The following is an 18,984-nucleotide window of genomic DNA, read 5'->3' as shown; positions in this document are numbered from 1 at the left end:
ATTTGGTTTTACTAGCATTTAAAAGCAGTTGGATGCCACATGAAGGAGTGTTGTATGGCATTGAAGCTCATTTGGAGGTTTGTTAACACAGTGTCCAAAGAAGGGCCAGATGTATACCGAATGGTGTCGTCTGCATAGAGGTGGATCAGAGAATCACCAGCAGCAAGAGCGACATCATTGATATATACAGAGAAAAGAGTTGGCCCGAGAATTGAACCCTGTGGCACCCCCATAGAGACTGCCAGAGGTCCGGACAACAGGCTCTCCGATTTGACACACTGAACTCTATCAGAGAAGTAGTTAGTGAACCAGGAGAGGCAGTCATTTGAGAAACCAAGGCTATTGAGTCTGCCGATAAGAATGCAGTGATGTGATTGACAGAGTCGAAAGCCTTTGCCAGATCGATGAACACGGCTGCACAGTACTGTCTTATTGATGGCGGTTATGATATCATTTAGGACCTTGAGCGTGGCTGAGGTGCAACCATGATCAGCTCGGAATCCAGATTAATAATCTGTAATTAGTAATCACATTTTAGTATATTTACCAGCCAAAACATGACACACCAACACCTCAAATAATGTAAAATAGGGTCTAAGCTGCTACACACACATACACACTCAACAAAAATATAAAACACAACATGCAACAATTTCAAATATTTTACTGAGTGAGAGTTCATTTAAGGAAATCAGTCAGTTTAAATACATTCATCAGGCCCTAATCTGTGGATTTCACGACTGGGAATACAGCTATATATCTGTTGGTCACAGATACCCTTAAAAGAAAAAGGTAGGGGTGTGGATTAGAAAACCAGTCAGTATCTGGTGTGACCACCATTTCAAATCAAAGTTTATTTGTCACGTGCACCAAATACAACAGGTGTAGTAGACCTTACAGTGAAATGCTTACTTACAGGCTCTAACCAATAGTGCAAAAAAGGTATTAGGTGAACAATAGCTAGGTAAAGAAATAAAAAGACAGGCTATATACAGTAGCGAGGCTACATACAGACACCGGTTAGTCAGGCTGATTGAGGTAGTATGTACATGTAGATATGGTTAAAGTGACTATGTATATATGATGAACAGAGAGTAGCAGTAGCGTAAAAGAGGGGTTGGCGGGTGGTGGGTGGGACAATGCAGATGGCCTCATGCAGCACGACACCTCTCCTTCACATAGAGTTGATCAGGCTGTTGATTGTGGCCTGCGGAATGTTGTCCCACTCCTCTTCAATGCCTGTGCAAAGTTGCTAGATATTGGCAGGAACTGAAACGCGCTGTTGTACACATCGACCCAGAGTACACCAAAAATGCTCAATGGGCGACATGTCTGGTGAATATGCAGGCCATGCAAGAACTGGGACATTTCCAGCTTCCAGGAATTGTGTACAGATGCTTGCGACATGGGGCCATGCATTATTATGCTGAAAAATGAGATGGCGGCGGATGAATGGCATGACAATAGGCCTCACGATCTCTTCATGGTATCTCTGTGCATTCAAATTACCATCGATAAAATGCAATTGTGTTAGTTTTCTGCAGCTTATGCTTGCCCATACAATAACCCCATTACCACGGGGGAACTCTGTTTACAACTTTGACATCAGCAAACCACTCCCCCACACACCATACACATGGTCTGCGGTTGGATGCACTGCCGAATTCTCTAAAACGACATTGAGGCGGCTTATGGTAGAGAAATTAACTTTCAATTGTCTGGCAACAGCTCTGGTGGACATTCTTGCAGTCAGCATGCCAATTGCACGCTCCTTCAAAACTTACGACATCTGTGGCACTGTGTTGTGTGACAAAACTGCCCATTTTAGAGTGGCCTTTTATTGTCCCCAGCACAAGGTGCACCTATTTAATGATCATGCTGTTTAATCAGTTTCTTGATATACCATACCTGTCAGGTGGATGGAGTATCTTGGCAAAAGAAAAATGCTCACTGACAGGGATTTAAACAAATTTGTGCACAAAATATGAGAAAAATAAACTTTTTCTATATATAGAACATTTCTTGGATCTTTATTTCAGCTTATAAAACATGGGACCAAAACTTTACATGTTGTGTTTATATTTGTGTTCAGTGTGCGTACTGTATGCATGTATGTATGCATTTATTTTTGCTCGTCGAACATCTCATTCCAAAATCATGTGCATTAATATGGAGTTGGTCTCGCCTTTTCTGGGAATGTTTTCCACTAGATGTTGGAACATTGCAGGCTCTTGCTTCCATTCAGCCACAAGCATCCGTGAGGTCGTGCACTGATGTTGGGCGATTAGGCCTGGCTCTCAGTCACCGTTCCAATTCATCCCAAAGGTGTTCGATGGGGTTGAGATCAGGGCTCTGTCGAGTTCTTCCACACCAATCTTGACAAACCATTTCTGTATGGACCTTGCTTTGTGAAATGCTTTGTGCATTTCCCTTCACTGAAACTAAGGGGCCTAGCCCGAACCATGAAAAACCCAGACCATTATTCCTCCTCCACCAAACTTTACAGTTGGCACTATGCATGGGGGCAGGTAGCATTGTCCTGGCATCCACCAAATCCAGATTAGTCTGCCAGATGGTGAAGTGTGATTTATCACTTCCACTGCTCCAGAGTCTAATGGTGGCGATCTTAGGCTTGTGTATAGCTGATGGGCCACGGAAACCCATTTCATGAAGCTCCTGACTAACAGTTCTTGTGCCAACGCTGCTTCCAGAGGCAGTTTGGAAGTTGGTAGTGAGTGTTGCAACCAAGTACAGACGATTTTTAAGCGCTTCAGCACTCAGTGGTCCCATTCTGTCTGTGAGCTTGTGTGGCCTATCACTTCACGTCAGAGCCGTTGTTGATCCTAGACGTTTCCACTTCACAATAACAGCACTTACAGTTGACAGCTCTAGCAGGGCAGAAATTTAACAAACTGACTTGTTGGAAAGGTGGTATCCTATTAAGGTACCACATTGAAAGTCATTGAGCTCTTTAGTAAGGGCATTCTACTGCCAATGTTTGTCTATGGGGATTGCATGGATGTGTGCTTGATTTTATACACCTGTCAGCAACAGGTGTTGTTGAAATAGCCAAATCCACTAATTTGAAGGGGTGTCCACATACTTTTGTATATATATACACTACCGTTGAAAAGTTTTATTCAAAAACATTTTTTAATAGATCATTAAATAGTTTGACAACCCTGTTTGTAATCTTTCAAATTATATAAAACTCAACCGTTTATCTTCATAATATTAAAGACATGGATGACTCATTAGGGTGGGGTATGCAAAATAGGTCAACTTTGAATGGCAGGTAGCCTAGTGGTTAGAGCGTTGGGCTAGTAACCGAAAGGTTGCAAGATCGAATCCCCGAGCTGACAAGGTAAAACTCTGCCGCTCTGCCCCTGAACAAGGCAGTTAACCCACTGTTCCTAGGCTGTCATTGAAAATAAGAATTTGTTCTAAACCGACTTGCCTGGTTAAATAAAGGTAAAATACAAAATATTGATTGTTTTGGGATTCAGGTCCAAAATAAAATCACTTTCTGACCACTTCTACCATGGGCAAACATGTTTGAAAGGTTTTGTTCAAATCTACTGCAAAGGGGTGCAGCCATAACGTTTTTGAAGTCATATGGAACGACCCTTTGGTAATGCTAAGACAACTAAATATACAGTAGATATTAAGTATTTGAGTAGGGAAACTAAATACACAAACATTGTCTTGGTGAATTGACTACAGCCAAGGTATTTGAAGGAAGTAGAAGAAGGTATTGTGAGATTAAACTAGGACATGGAAGGCATATACATCAACAAAATAAAATGTTCTTTAAAATTAGATCCATTTAAAACACATCTTTATTAAAACATACATTTGTTTTTAACACAGTAATGTTTGTCCCAGAAAAGACAGACTGTTGTATGCCGGTCATGTTTAAGAGCATCTGTAAAAACATCTGCCTCCCAACCTGCAGAGGATAAGAGTTTGCAGGAAGGAAACAGAAACACATGATCAATTTAGATGGGGATTAACTGGGAATGTGATCATCCCCAGGTTCAAAATGTTAGATTCAATGGTCAATTTTAACACACCATATTCTAGAATACAGCTGTACAACTTTTATTCATAAAAGTTTGAGACTGTTTACAAATCCTAAATATCTTCACCAAAAACAACAAATGTGATAATGTAATAATTTGATAATGTTCTACAAGTCCATTAGTCAACTCATACTGATCCAAATGACACGGTCATGTTTCCTCCCCTGGTGAATAAGATGTTTCTCATTTACTTTTCAAGATATTCGAATCCAATCTTTCCAAACCATTTTCTGAAGTCCTTGCACTGATGTGGATTGCACTTGTTTGAATTCGTTGCTGGAGCATTAAAATGTGGCCACAAAATACATTTTCTCCTCTGTGTAAATCATGTTAAAAAAAAATGTTCCACTCCAGTTGAAGCATTTGCTGCATTAATTGCTCCTGTGTGATTCCTCATATGTCGTAACAGGTTCCTCTTCTGCCTGAAGGATTTAACACATTCCTTGCACTGATACGGTCCATCCCTAGTCTCACGACTGTTACCAGCGCACAAACGAGATTTGGTTTTGGACGTCCCCGGGATTATATTACTCCCCTGCGTGTGAGTGATTTTATGTGATTTTAATTGGGATGCTGTGATGAAGTATTCTCCACACAAAAAGCATCTGTATGATCTCTCCCCTGTATGTCCCCTCATATGCACTGTCAGATTTCCTATCTGACTATAGCATTTGCCACATTCACTGCAGCAATAAGGTTTTTCGCCGGTATGAGCCCTCATATGCCTTTCCAGACCAGATTTACAGTCAAAACATTTACCACAAACATGACAAGAAGAGTTTTCACCAATGTGACATGGTTTCATCTTGATCTCTTTAGTTGTAATGGTGGGTGAGACCACAATTTGCATTTGGAAAAGATGTGAGGTCTGAGGTGGTTCCAGATTTTCCAAAGAGGGAGTGAATATTAACTCTTTGGTATCAGGCTCTAGCTCTTTAAACTGTTCTCCCCCCTGACTGGTCCAGACTTCATGTTCCTCTTTAATCTGTGAGGGCTCTGGGTCCTCTTGCTTCAGACTGGGGCTCCACTCCTGCTGCTCAGGAGAAACCTCATCTGGGAGATAGAGCTGATGTAGGTCTGGAGAAAAGGAAAGAAGAATCTTTCAAAAACGATTAACTCCTTAACCATTGCCTTACATGGTTAGTAGGTACACTTATGTTCAATTTACACTGAGTGTACAACACATTAAGAACACCTACCTAATATTGAGTTGCGCACCCCCCCCCCCTCCCCCCCTTTTGCCCTCAGAACAGACTCAATTGGTTTGGGCATGGACTCTACAAGGTGTCGAAAGCGTTCCACAGGGATGTTGGCTCATGTTGACACCAATGCTTCCCACAGTTGTGTCAAGTTGGCTGGATGTCCTTTGGGCGGTGGACCATTCTTGGTACACACAGGAAACTGTTGAGTGTGAAAAACCCAGCAGTGTTACAGTTTGACACAAACCGGTACGCCTGGCACCTACTACCATACCCCATTCAAAGGCACTTAAATCTTTTGTCTTGCCCACTCACCCTCTGAATGGCACACATACACAATCCATGTCTCAATTGTCTCAAGGCGTCTCTAACCAGTGTCCTCCACTTCATCTACACTCATTGATGTCACTTGTTAAATCCACTTCAATAAGGGATCATAGCTTTCACCTGGTCAGTCTACAGTGCATTTGGAAAGTATTCAGACACCTTGACTTTCATCCCATTTTGTTACATTACAGACTTACTCTAAAATGGATAAACAAAATGTTTTCCCTCAATCATCACACAATACCCCATAATGACAAAGCGAAAACTGGTTTTGATTTTTCTGCAAATTTAAAAATAAAAAACTGAAATACCTTATTTACATAAGAATTCAGACCCTTTGTTATGAGACTCAGAATTGAGCTCAGGTGCATCCTGTTTCCATTGCTCATCCTTGATATGTTTCTACAACTTGATTGGAGTCCAACTGTGGTAAATTCAAATGATTGTACATGATTTGGACCTGTTTATATAAGGTCCCGCAGTTGACAGTGCATGTTAGAGTAAAAACCAAAGACTTGAGGTCAAAGAAATTGTCTGTAGAGCTCCGAGACAGGATTGTGTCAAGGCACAGATCTAGGGAAGGGTACAAAAACATTTCTGCAGCATTGAAGGTCCCCAAAAACACAGTAGCCTCCATTCTTAAATGGATGAAGTTTGGAACCACTAAGACTCTTCCTAGAGCTGGCTGCCCAACCAAACTGAGCAATCATGGAAGGGCCTTGGTCAGGGAGGTGAGCAAGAACCCAATGGTCACTCAGAGCTCCTCTGTGGAGATGGGAGAACCTTCCAGAAGAACAACCATCTCTGCAGCACTCCACCAATCAGGACTTTATGGTAGAGTGGCCAGACGGAAGCCACTCCTCAGTAAAAGGCACAACAGCCCACTGGAGTAGGCAAAAAGGCACCTAAAGGACTCAGACCATGAGAAACAAGATTCTCTGGTCTGATGAAACCAAGATAGAATGCTTTGGGCTGAATGACAAGCATTACATCTGGAGGAAACCAGGCAACATCCCTATGGTAAAGCCTGGTGGTGGCAGCATCATGCTGTGGGGTTGTTTTTCAGCAGCAGGGACTGGGAGACTAGTCAGGATCGAGGGAAAGATGAATGGAGCAAAGTACAGAGATCTTCAAACTGGGGCGAAGGTTCACCTTCCAACAAGACAACGAACCTACGCGCACAGCCATGCCAACACAATGCAGGAGTGGCTTCGGGACAAGTCTCTGTATGTCCTTGAGTGGCCCAGCGAGAGCACGGACTTGAACCTGATCTAGCATCTCTGGAAAGACCTGAAAATAGCTGTGCAGCGACACTCTCCATCTAACCTGACAGAGCTTTAGAGCATCTGCAGAGAAGAATGGGAGAAACTCAACAAATACAGGTGTGCCAAGCTTGTAGCATCATAATTATAATTGTAATTGCTGCCAAAGGTGCTTCAACAAAGTACTGAGTAAAGGGTCTGAATACTTAAGTATTTAATCCAATTTCAAATAAGGCTGTAACGTAACAAAATGTGGATAAAGTCAAGGGGTCTAAATACTTTCCGAATGCACTGTATGTCATGGAAAGAGCAGGTGGTCTTAATGTTTTGTAAACTCAGTGTATATTGGATAAACGCTTGGCAGTGAAGTACTGTCGCTTATGTGCATTTGAGTTTGGAGCAGTCTAACCGGTTGCCTTTTTATCGGTTTCTCCCAAAGAATCTTAAAGCCTCAGACGCCTGACCTGCTATCATGCTACACTAAAAACGTCAAATTCCTATGATTTACGATGTTAAATAACACTAATATTTGAATGAACATTGTGAACTAATGTTTCATTTCGTCGCTAGGAAGGAACGTGAAAATAGCTTAGAAAATCTTTTGGGGATCAAGTCTACCTCAAAACCCACAATATAGGCCTTATGGTCTTTCTGGGCAGGGCCACAGGCCAGCTGTCACCAGCCTAGATGGCAGCTGAATGATGGCTAGCTAACATTGTTTAACATTTGGATGCTGAAAGTAAACGAAAAAGTAATGTCATTTTTTTTATGTTCCCGGATGCAGGCACCCACAAATTCTATTTTATAATTAGCTAGCTATGTTGCCTACAGTTAGCCAAACTGTAGGCAACTTTAGGTCAGTTAAGATCACCACTTTATTTGAACAATGTGTAATGTCAGAATAATAGAGATAATTATTTATTTCAGCTTATACTTCTTTCATCACATTCCCAGAGGTCAGAAGTTTACATACACACAATTAGTATTTGGTAGCATTGCCTTTAAATTGTTTAACTTGGTTCAAACGTTTCAGGTAGCCTTCCACAAGCTTCCCACAATAAGTTGGGTGAATTTTGGCCCATTCCTCCTGACAGAGCTGGTGTAACGGAGTCAGGTTTGTAGGCCTCCTTGCTCGCACACACATTTTCAGTTCTACCCACACATTTTCTATAGGATTGAGGTCAGGGCCTTGTGATGGCCACTCCAATACCTTGACTTTGTTGTCCTTAAGCCATTTTGCCACAACTTTGGAAGTATGCTTTGGGTCATTGTCCATTTGGAAGACTCATTTGCGACCAAGCTTTAACTTCCTGACTGATGTCTTGAGATGTTGCTTCAATATATCCACATAATTGTCCTGCCTCATGACCCCATCTATTTTGGGAAGTGCACCAGTCCCTCCTGCAGCAAAGCACCCCCAAAACATGATGCTGCCACCCCCATGCTTCACGGTTGGGATGGTGTTCTTCGGCTTGCAAATCTCCCCCTTTTTCCTCCAAGCATAACAATGGTCATTATGGCCAAACAGTTCTATTTTTGTTTCATCAGACCAGAGGACATTTCTCCAAAAAGTACGATCTTTGTCCCCATATGCAGTTGCAAACCGTAGTCTGGCTTTTTTATGGTAGGTTTGGAGCAGTGGCTTCTTCCTTGCTGAGCAGCCTTTCCGGTTATGTCGATATAGGACTCGTTTTACTGTGGATATAGATACTTTTGTACCCCTTTCCTCCAGCATCTTTACAAGGTTTGTTGCTGTTATGGGATTGATTTGCACTTTTCGCACCAAAGTACGTTCATCTCTAGGAGACAGAACGCGTCTCCTTCCTGAGCGGTATGACGGCTGCGCGGTCCCATGGGGTTTATACTTGCGTACTATCTTTTGTACAGATGAACGTGGTACCTTCAGGCATTTGGAAATTGCTCTCAAGGATGAAACACTTGTGGAGGCCTACAATTTATTTTGAGGTCTTGACTGATTTCTTTTGATTTTCCCATGATGTCAAGCAGAGGCACTGAGTTTGAAGGTAGGCCTTGAAATACATCCACAGGTACACCTCCAAATGACTCATTTGAGGTCAAATAGCCTATCAGAAGCTTCTAAAGCCATGACATAATTTTCTGGAATTTTCTGTTTAAAGGCACAGTCAACTTAGTGTATGTAAACTTCTGACCCACTGGAATTGTGATGCAGTGAATTATAAGTGAAATAATCTGTCTGTAAACAATTGTTGGAAAAATTACTTGTGTCATGCACAAAGTAGATGTCCTAACCGACTTGCCAAAACTATAGTTTGTTAACAAGAAATGTGTGGAGTGGTTGAAAAACGAGTTTAATGACTCCAACCTAAGTGTATGTGAACTTCCGACTTCAACTGTAGCTACCTACTTATTATTATTTTCTGACAATTTGGAACACTGTAAACACCAAATAAATGATGAGTAATACCAGAGGCTGTCCTAACAAACAAAAAAGTGTTAAACCTTTATTACACCACAGCAAAGATTAAAAACAGCCACATTTTTTTTATCAGATGTTGTGGTTGCTTGAGGCTCGGTGCCCACGGAATCAGTAGCCAATTAAACAAACACTCAAACAGGCAACACAAGCAGGATCGGTCTTATTTCTGTAGCTAGATATACAGTGCATTCGCTAAGAATTTAGACCCCTTGACTTTTTCCACATTGTTACATTACAGCATTATTCTAAAATTGAGTAAATAGTCCCCCCCCCCCACAATCAATCTACACACAATACCCCATAATGACAAAGCAAAAACTGGTTTTTAGAAATGTTGGCAAATGACTAGTATCAATCAACTCAAGAGACTTAACAAAACCATTTTGCAATGACAAAACATAGCTAGTCCAATAACTTTTCACAGACTTCCTTTGGCAGACCCAGAATTACTAAGGCTTTGGCTAGTTGTTATGCAAAGACGCATAAACACTCCCATCCACAGACTTTATGCGTTGGCCCTACTTGTTTGTAGCGAGCCCTTCTCTGATGACGACTTCTGTAAACCACCAACAAGAAAAATGATTGGTAAAAACACATTAAGAAAACAGCTATACCAACCATTGAAGGATGTCGCTGCGCCTGACTAGGACCAGCAGAAATTGAGATGAGATATGCAATAAAGTTAGCTAGCATCACTGATGAAAGGGGGGGGACACTGAATCTGTTGTTATTTTGTTTATGTTAGCTAAAGGTTTGCTTGATACCTAGCCAGCCTCACAAGTGTGTGTTTTTATATAAAGTAAACATCTAGCTATTTTCATGTTGTGCTTCGCAAATATTGTTATATCATTCTGCAAAACACAATTTGCCAATGTTAGATTACTTAGGCAGTTTTCACATATCCTCTGTATGATTCAGATCCTGTAGCTTTTGTTTGATTGGCTAGGTCTACCTATAGTTAGGTCTATAAAGCATGAGTGAAATGCAATATCATACCCAGGTGAGTCACGTGGAACTTTTTGTCTGATGTAAACAAGCTAGCTATCTAGCTAGCTTACAACATGTAGAATGTGCGTCTCACATCACACCCTGAAACAGTTATGTATAGGTCTTGTGAAAGCACAACATTTTCTGTATAAAATGTCACCAATGCTCCCTGGAACCGAATTTCAAATGTGAAAACACCCCTAAGTTGAACATGAGCTGGAGGTAGACACGAAGCCACTGTATTGAGTAATGCCATGGTTCTATGATTGGGTAGGCTAATACATAGTGTGGGATCCTGGCTAGGGTGGATCCAGTTCTATTTATCCATGATATGCAGGCTCATGTCAGTGGCAGCACAGAAATTAGTGGGTTGCCCATGGCTGCTGAGATATCCAGTTTACCAAAATCAACTACTCACCTAGCAAAAGCCAACCTGGAACCCATGGAACAACTGCATCAGAATCTGTAGATATCAGAGATCTGAGATTGCTGCTCTCCAGTCCACAGCAGGCAAACCCGCGCACAACGCGTTCCACCTCAGGGATCTACCATGCGTTACCCTTACCACCTGGGCAAGTGCAATGATAAATATTTTTTATATATAGTTAACAGAAATAATACTGCTTATCAAAACAGTCATCAATAATGCTTTCACTTATATGTATAAATGACTGATTTGGCATTGTCTTTTTTTTTGTCACAAGAAACCTCAAGTGGGGATTTTTCAAGGCTATGTTACATGTATTGTAAGGACTATTTGATCTTCTACACATTTGCAGTATAAACAAAATAAATATTAATGCAAAAAGGAGAATAGAAAGGGGAGGAAAAGGTAATGAGCCATCGGTGGATGGCTGTTCAAAAGGATACTGAAAGCACTAATCTGCCTCCTTGAATCCAGTGTAGACACCGGTGGGTGAGGGGTACTTGTCGCGGATGGTGACAACACAACTGGGTAACTCTCGTCTCTAACTCGTCGCCGGACAATTCTAGATTTTCCAAGGCTGGCATAAACAGGTCCCAATCCGCACAGCAAAGACACTCGTCTTCAGTGAGCTTCACTTAGCATTGCAGGTACACCACCAGTTCCCAGATGGTGAGTCGAGCCTCAGCTGCTAGTTGAATATCTGCCTGAGCCTCTCTGCTCCGTCTCTCTCCCTCATCCCCGATCTGTTAAAGATCCCCGTCTGTGTATTCCGATTCAAATAAATAACCTCGCCTCCTTGTATTCGTAGTCAGACAAGTTGGTAGCGTAGTAGTTTGAAATAAAAAATGATTAGCTTGCTTGGTAGATTAGAAGCTCTGTAATTACAGTAGGGTTGGGCGATATATCAAATTAATTTGAATGTATGTTTTTCGTGTATTGATCTAAATGCATGTAACCCAATTTTTTTATTCGTTTTAAATGTGCGTTCCGTCTCTTTTTAGTGTAGTCTCCTTCGCTCCTCCTATGCTGTGTGCACTTTCCCACTCGCACAGACATCAAGACCCTCCCCCTGCCACTCACAACAAAGATGAAAGATTCACTTCTGACAAGAAGCAGTTTAACTCACTATTTGAGGTTTGATTCAACAGAATCAGTCAATTTGACACTGAAACGCATAAGAGACATTCTTTTAATGTAATAGATAAGAACTTACCCTTTTTATGTCCCAACTCACAAAATGTAGGACAGAGCAGACCCAACTAAAACGAGAGTATCAATGAACATGTAGAAAATGTATGCTCAGTTTGTCGTGCTCTGAATTGTGATACCGCTAGCAGTATTTTAGCCACAGACTTATGTGCTAGCTGTCTGTTTTATAAATGTGCAATGATCATAAAAATATGCATTTATATAAGGAATTGGCAACTCGTTCCCATTCTGAGAAATAAGCATGTTCTTATCCACATCTAAACAAAGTGAACAGGCTGCTGTTCAAAGAGTTGGAGATGGACAGGAGGGTCTATTCATAACAGTTCAACTGTTCTACCTTGTTAGCAAACAAATAGATCCAAGATGGCTAGACTTGATATGTAAAGATTAGCTGGCTATTCACTAGCACGTGGCCTTGTACTTGAGAGATTGTGTATGAGACCCGTGTTCAGTTTCTATAATGCCTGCTACAAGAAGTCAGTCATTATTAGTGAATGTGCATGGTTCTGGTAACATTTGTAACAAAAAAGGGGCATTTTCATAGACAGAGTTGAAAGCCAGATTAGTGATTATTGCAAAAAAGCAGGTTAAACTACTTTAATAAAATAATGAAATTATTAGTGGGTCATATGGTTGTCAAAGGCTTATATTTAGCCCAGGTATAATTTTCCATTCCCTGAATTCATTTGATTATTCCTGACTGTTTGAAATGCAGTGTATTGACCTTCATTTGTACAAAGCTTTTTGATATCATGAATCGGCCATAAATCTGAAAGAAATCAAGATGAGTTTTAGGCCTTATTGCCCAGCCCTAGTTTACAGTTGACACGTTGTGGACCTGGCTAGTATGCTTCTGATCAAATTTACACGCTGGAAAATATCATTTGAGTTTAACAAAATGGATTATAACCTTGCAGATCAAGTAAGGTTTGACACAATTTAATGTGTACAACATTAAAGACCTGCAGAATGAAACTAATTAAGTCAATTTCTTCATTTTGGGACCTTCTATAACCGGGCTTTCCAAACCTGTTCCTGGAGTGCTAGCATCTTGTAGGTTCACTACAAACCTAATATAGTACACCTGATTCTAATAATTAGCTGGTTGATAAGCTGAACCAGGCTAGTTCCAACTGGAGGGTAAGCTCTCCAGTTACAGGGTTGGAGACCCTTGTTCTACAACATTGCATTTACATAATATATACAGATTAGGGTCCTAAATAGTGAAATTCTCCTTTAAGGTGTTTGTAATCGAATAAACGTGGCAAAAACAAATGCAGGTATGAATAAATGTATTTATATTGCTTCCAAAATATTATTTTTACAATATGGGGGAGTTCCAAGATGGAGGCGATGTGGCTTCAAAACATCACCCCATGTCAGTCATCCAGCATAAACCATTCGATGCACATGCGTTGACCCATGTTAGTTACGACTTTGAGAGTATTCACAAACCCCAGGTAGGAGATGACCTACTACGAATACTTTTCCTTCCATATGAGCAAAAGACGTTAAATACGTATTTTTGGTTGAAAATACGTATTCGCAACGTCTTGTGCTCACCAAATCCCTCCCTTCCATAAAGTAGGTAATCAGTGATCTGCAAATCTGTGGATAGCTCAGAAAGGTTTAGAAATGCATCTATTGCTTGGGAAACTCAGTGAAGCCTTGCCCCCCATAGAAGAAACGGTTGGCCGTGGCCTAAAACATAGATCCTATTAAATTACTGATAGTATTCTAATTCCATGTTACACGTTTCAAATCGTGACTCTGCACAGTAGTTGCTACAAACCTGCTCGATGTAATTTTATCTCGGGATTGAAAACCAAATCCAACAGCCGCCGTAAACGCTTGATCTCCTCCTTCGAACTGGAAATTTCGTTCTCGTATTCTGTTATGGTTTTTTCCACTTCCACATATATCTCCACAGCAGCCGCGGTTAGTCGCTTGGTAAGAAACACATTCAACAACTGTAGTTTGGACATTTTGCAGGAGGTAAAGTAAAAGTCGGACAGCCCGAAAAGACTAGCTAACGTTACTAGGCAAGATATGATGGAACCCAAATGTATCCACGTGAACTCAAAATGAGCCGCAAACATCGTCATGTGATCAAAATAGGAGGTGTGGTTGTCCCTAGTTACCACAGCCACAATGTCAAAATTGGCTATGTAAACATGAATGAAAAAAAATATATATATATTTGGTCTTAATTTAAGGTTGGACATAAGGTTAACAGTATGGTTAGGGTTAGGTTTAAAATATGATTTTATGAAGATAAATTGCAGAAAGCCAGGTTGAGTGGAAGGGCCTGAGATATTTGATTATTAACCTTCAAGGTTCCCTATGAAAAGACAAAATAATTTGTGTTTGATAGTGACAACAATGGGGACACCTTTTCTGCTTATGGTGGTATTATATGGTACCATCAATTCAGTATGTATCTCCTTTCATTATCTTTCATGCATTTACATTCACATCTAAGCTCGTTAACCCATGCAAGGCTGCCGGCCCAGAAGGCACCCCTAGCCGTGTCCTCGGAGCATATGTAAACCAGCTTGCTGGAGTGTTTAGAGACATATTCAATCTCTCCTTATCCCAGTCTGTTGTCCCCACTCGCTTCAAGATGTCACCACGGGGCCCCACAAGGGTGGTTGCTCAGCCCCCTCCTGTACTCCCTGTTCACCCATGACTGCGTGGCCACACACGTCTCCAACTCAATCATCAAGTTTGCAGACGACGCAACGGTAGTGAGCCTGATTACCAACAATGACGAGACCGCCTACAGGGAAGCAGTGAGGGCCCTGGCGGAGTGGTGCCAGGAAAATAACCTCTGCTTCAACGCCAACAAAACAAAGGAGCTGATCATGGACTTCAGGAGACAGCAGAGGGAGCACGCCCCCATCCTCATCGATGGGGCCACAGTGGAGAGGGTGAAAAGCTTCAAGTTCAAGAAGATCTAAATTCAAGAAGATCTAAATGCATATTCCCATGAAACTAAATGAGATCAAATTATTGGCATGTAGACGCAGTTTGGACATTTTAACGGTCAAACGTGCAGAATTATCATTCACGACGATATCCTGTTTTGAAATGAGATGCTTAACTTGGTATTAAAAATAAAAACATTTATTGAGACTATATGTGTGGGCATAGGCAGAAGTTGCAATTGGAGCATGCATTTTATTCATATTCTATATTCATTTTCAATAGACTACATCTATAGGTCAAACTTTGATTGAGAATTGATTACCTGTTTTTTTTTAAATAGTGCTACTCCACTACCCCTAAGACCCTCATGAACTTCTACAGATGGCCGACTCTGACCTGCTGAGGCGCACAGTAGGCCTGGTGCGTGGTGCCGGAACTGGAGGCACTGGACTGGAGACACGCACCTCAAGGCTAGTGCGGGGAGCAGGAACAGGGCACACTGGACTCTCGATGCGCACTATAGGCCTGGTGCGTGGTACCGGCACTGGTGGTACCGGGCTGAGGGCACGCACCTCAGGGCGAGTGCGGGGAGAAGGAACAGTGCGTACAGGGCTCTGGAGACGCACAGGAAGCCTGGTGCGTGGTGTAGGCACTGGTGGTACTGGGCTGGGGCCACGCACCATAAGGCGAGTGCGGGGTGCTGGAACTGGAGGAAATGGGCTGGGGCGGGAAGGTGGCGCCGGATATACCGGACCGTGAAGGAGTACACGAGCTCGTGAGCACCGAGCCTGCCCATCCTTACCTGGTTGAATGGTCCCCGTAGCCCTGCCAGTGCGGCGAGGTGGAATAGCCCGCACTGGGCTATGCTGGCGAACCGGGGACACCATTTGTAAGGCTGGTGCCATGTACACCGGCCCGAGTAGACGTACTGGAGGCCAGATATGTTGAGCCGGCTTCATGGCACTTGGCTCAATGCTCACTCTAGCCCGGCTAGTGCGGGTAGGTGGAATAACCCGCACCGGGCTAAGCACACGTACAGGAGACTCCGTGCGCGCTTCCGCACAACACGGTGTCTGCCCGTACTCTCGCTCTCCACGGTAAGCCCGGGAAGTTGGCGCAGGTCTCCTACCTGACTTCGCCACACTCCCCTTTAGCCCCCCCCCCCAAGAAATTTTTGGGTGAGCCTCTCGGGCTTCCGTGCTAGACTCGTCCCCTCATAACTCCGGTTCCTCTCTCCGGTTGCCTCTGCTCTCCTAATCGCCTCCAGCTGTTCCCATGGGAGGCGATCCTTTCCAGCCAGGATCTCCTCCCATGTGTAGCAACCCTTGCCGTCCAAAACATCCTCCCATGTCCATTCCTCCTTCGTGCGCTGTTGCTCTCTCCCGTTACACCGCTGCTTGATCCTTTGTTGGTGGGTGATTCTGTAACGTTCGTCTTGTGGTGAATGAACGGACCAAGGCGCAGCGGGTGATGAATACATACTAATTTATTGAATGAAAGACGAAAACACTGACAAAACACTAGAACAAACTACAAAACAATAAACGAAGGCAACAGACCTGAAACAAACTAACTTACATATAGACGAAGAACGCACGAACAGGAACAGACTACCTAAAACGAACGAACAAACGAAACAGTCCCATGTGGTAAACACAGACACAGGAACAATCACCCACAAACAAACAGTGAGAACAACCTACCTTAATATGGTTCTCAATCAGAGGAAACGTCAAACACCTGCCTCTAATTGAGAACCATACCAGGCCACACATTAACCCAACATAGAAAACACATAACATAGACTACCCACCCCAACTCACGCCCTGACCAACTAAACACATACAAAACAACAGAAAACAGGTCAGGAACGTGACAGAACCCCCCCCTCAAGGTATTTTTTTGGGTGAGCCTCTCGGGCTTCCAGCCGCTCTGCCTTGCTAGCGCCTCATAATGCCGCCTCTCCGCTTTTGATGCCTCCAACTCCGCTTTGGGGCGGCGACACTCCTCTGGTTCTGCCCATCTCCTCCCATGTCCATTCCTCCTTGTACCACTGCTGCTGTCGCTGCTGCCCGTTTCCACGCTGCTTGGTCCGGGTTTGGTGGGTGGTTCTGTAACGGCTTTCTTCCTGGGATGAAGGAGAGGACCAAAATGCAGCGCAGTTAGTGTTCAACATGTTTAATCAGACGATAAACGGTGAACATTAACAAATAACAAAATAACAAACGTGAAAGCCGAAACAGTCCTATCTGGTGCAGAACACAAACACAGAGACAGGAAACAACCACCCACAATCCCCAACACAAAACAAGCCACCTATATATGATTCTCAATCAGGGACAACGATTGACAGCTGTCTCTGATTGAGAACCATATCAGGCTGGACACAGAAACAGACGAACTAGACACACACCATAGAATTCCCACCCAGCTCACGTCCTGACCAACACTAAACAAGCAAAACACATAAGAACTCTGGTCAGGACGTCACAATTAGTACATCAACAATCAAAACAATCAATCCCTAATACATTAATTGCTTCACTCATAGTTATTAACCGTCTAAAAATCATTCAGTTTCCAAATCATAATCAAAAACCCAATTAATTATCCAACCAAAATTGAGAATGACATTCTTCAGTGATTCACATTGGTTCTATCACTCAATGTTAAAACCCACAAGTTAACACATCGACAATGGCAGAATGTACAATTATATTAACATACAGTATGATTATCCTATAATTCTAGTATTAACTTTCTTATCACGATTTTAATTCATGTTCAGGGGCGGCAGGTAGCCTAGTGGTTAGAGCGATGGGCCAGTTACCAAAAGGTTGCTGGATCGAATCCCCGAAGCCAGTTAACCCACTGTTCCCCATGTAGGCCGTCATTGCAAATAAGAATTTGTTCTTAACTGACTTGCCTAGTTAAAAAAATATATATTTATATATATATATATCTTAATGCATTCTTAATCTAAATTACTATAAATTTAGCAGTGTATAGACCTCTACAATCAACCGGATACCCTAAAATAAACAATTTTAGACAAGTCTAAATCAATTATGGGCACAGTTGACCAAGTCCCCCTTCAGGCACTCAATCTTCTGTCGTCTCTTCATTGGTTCTTCTTCAGATAGCTTCATAGTTCAAAGTGGATGGCCCATGATAATGTCCCAATTTCAATGTCTCAACCTGGGCCGCCAGCACATTTACATCTTGACCATTTGCCAACCAGCATACCAGCATCATGAGAGAAGTTTGGAACAGATCTCTCTCCATGCTCACTCCACGTGGACGCCTTTGTCCTTCTTCAGCCGCTTAGAGGGCTTTTGAGGTTCACACCATTCTCGGCCGAATTATTTTTTTATTTCACCTTTATTTAACCAGGTAGGCAAGTTGAGAACAAGTTCTCATTTACAATTGCGACCTGGCCAAGATAAAGCTAAGCAGTTCGACACATACAACAACACAGAGTTACACATGGAGTAAAACAAACATAGTCAATAATACAGTAGAAAAATAAGTCTATATACAGTGTGCGCAAATGAGGTGAGAAGGGAGGTAAAGGAAAAAAAAGGCCATGGTGGCGAGGTAAATACAATATAGCAAGTAAAACACTGGAATGGTAGATTTGCAGTGGAAGAATGTGCAAAGTAGAAATAGAAATAATGGGGTGCAAAGGAGCAAAATAAATAAATAAATACAGTAGGGGAAGGAGTAGTTGTTTGGGCTAAATTATAGATGGGCTATGTACAGGTGCAGTAATCTGTGAGCTGCTCTGACAACTGGTGCTTAAAGCTAGTGAGGGAGATAAGTGTTTCCAGTTTCAGAGATTTTTGTAGTTTGTTCCAGTCATTGGCAGCAGAGAACTGGAAGGAGAGGCGGCCAAAGGAGGAATTGGCTTTGGGGGTGACCAGAGAATTATACCTGCTGGAGCGCGTGCTACAGGTGGGTGCTGCTATGGTGACCTGCGAGCTGAGATAAGGGGGGACTTTACCTAGCAGGGTCTTGTAGATGACCTGGAGCCAGTGGGTTTGGCGACGAGTATGAAGCGAGGGCCAGCCAACGAGAGCGTACAGGTCACAGTGGTGGGTAGTAT

At 42.5% G+C, this 18,984-nt stretch overlaps 1 protein-coding gene across 1 annotated transcript; it reads right to left on the bottom strand.

Annotated features, from left to right (window-relative positions):
• Nucleotides 1–3,889: 3,889 nt before the first annotated feature.
• Nucleotides 3,890–13,974, bottom strand: LOC120044382 (zinc finger protein 91-like). The gene is made up of 2 exons (XM_038989009.1): nucleotides 13,744–13,974; nucleotides 3,890–5,159 (listed from the first exon to the last, which is right to left on the bottom strand). Exons 1-2 carry the CDS (start codon nucleotides 13,934–13,936, stop codon nucleotides 4,408–4,410), a joined length of 945 nt encoding a protein of 314 aa, XP_038844937.1. The 5' UTR covers nucleotides 13,937–13,974; the 3' UTR covers nucleotides 3,890–4,407.
• Between the last annotated feature and the right edge of the window lie 5,010 nt (nucleotides 13,975–18,984).

Source organism: Salvelinus namaycush, chromosome 3 (genome assembly GCF_016432855.1).
Source record: "Salvelinus namaycush isolate Seneca chromosome 3, SaNama_1.0, whole genome shotgun sequence".
NCBI lineage: Eukaryota > Metazoa > Chordata > Actinopteri > Salmoniformes > Salmonidae > Salvelinus > Salvelinus namaycush.
This window is presented reverse-complemented; position numbering and strand designations above follow the sequence as displayed.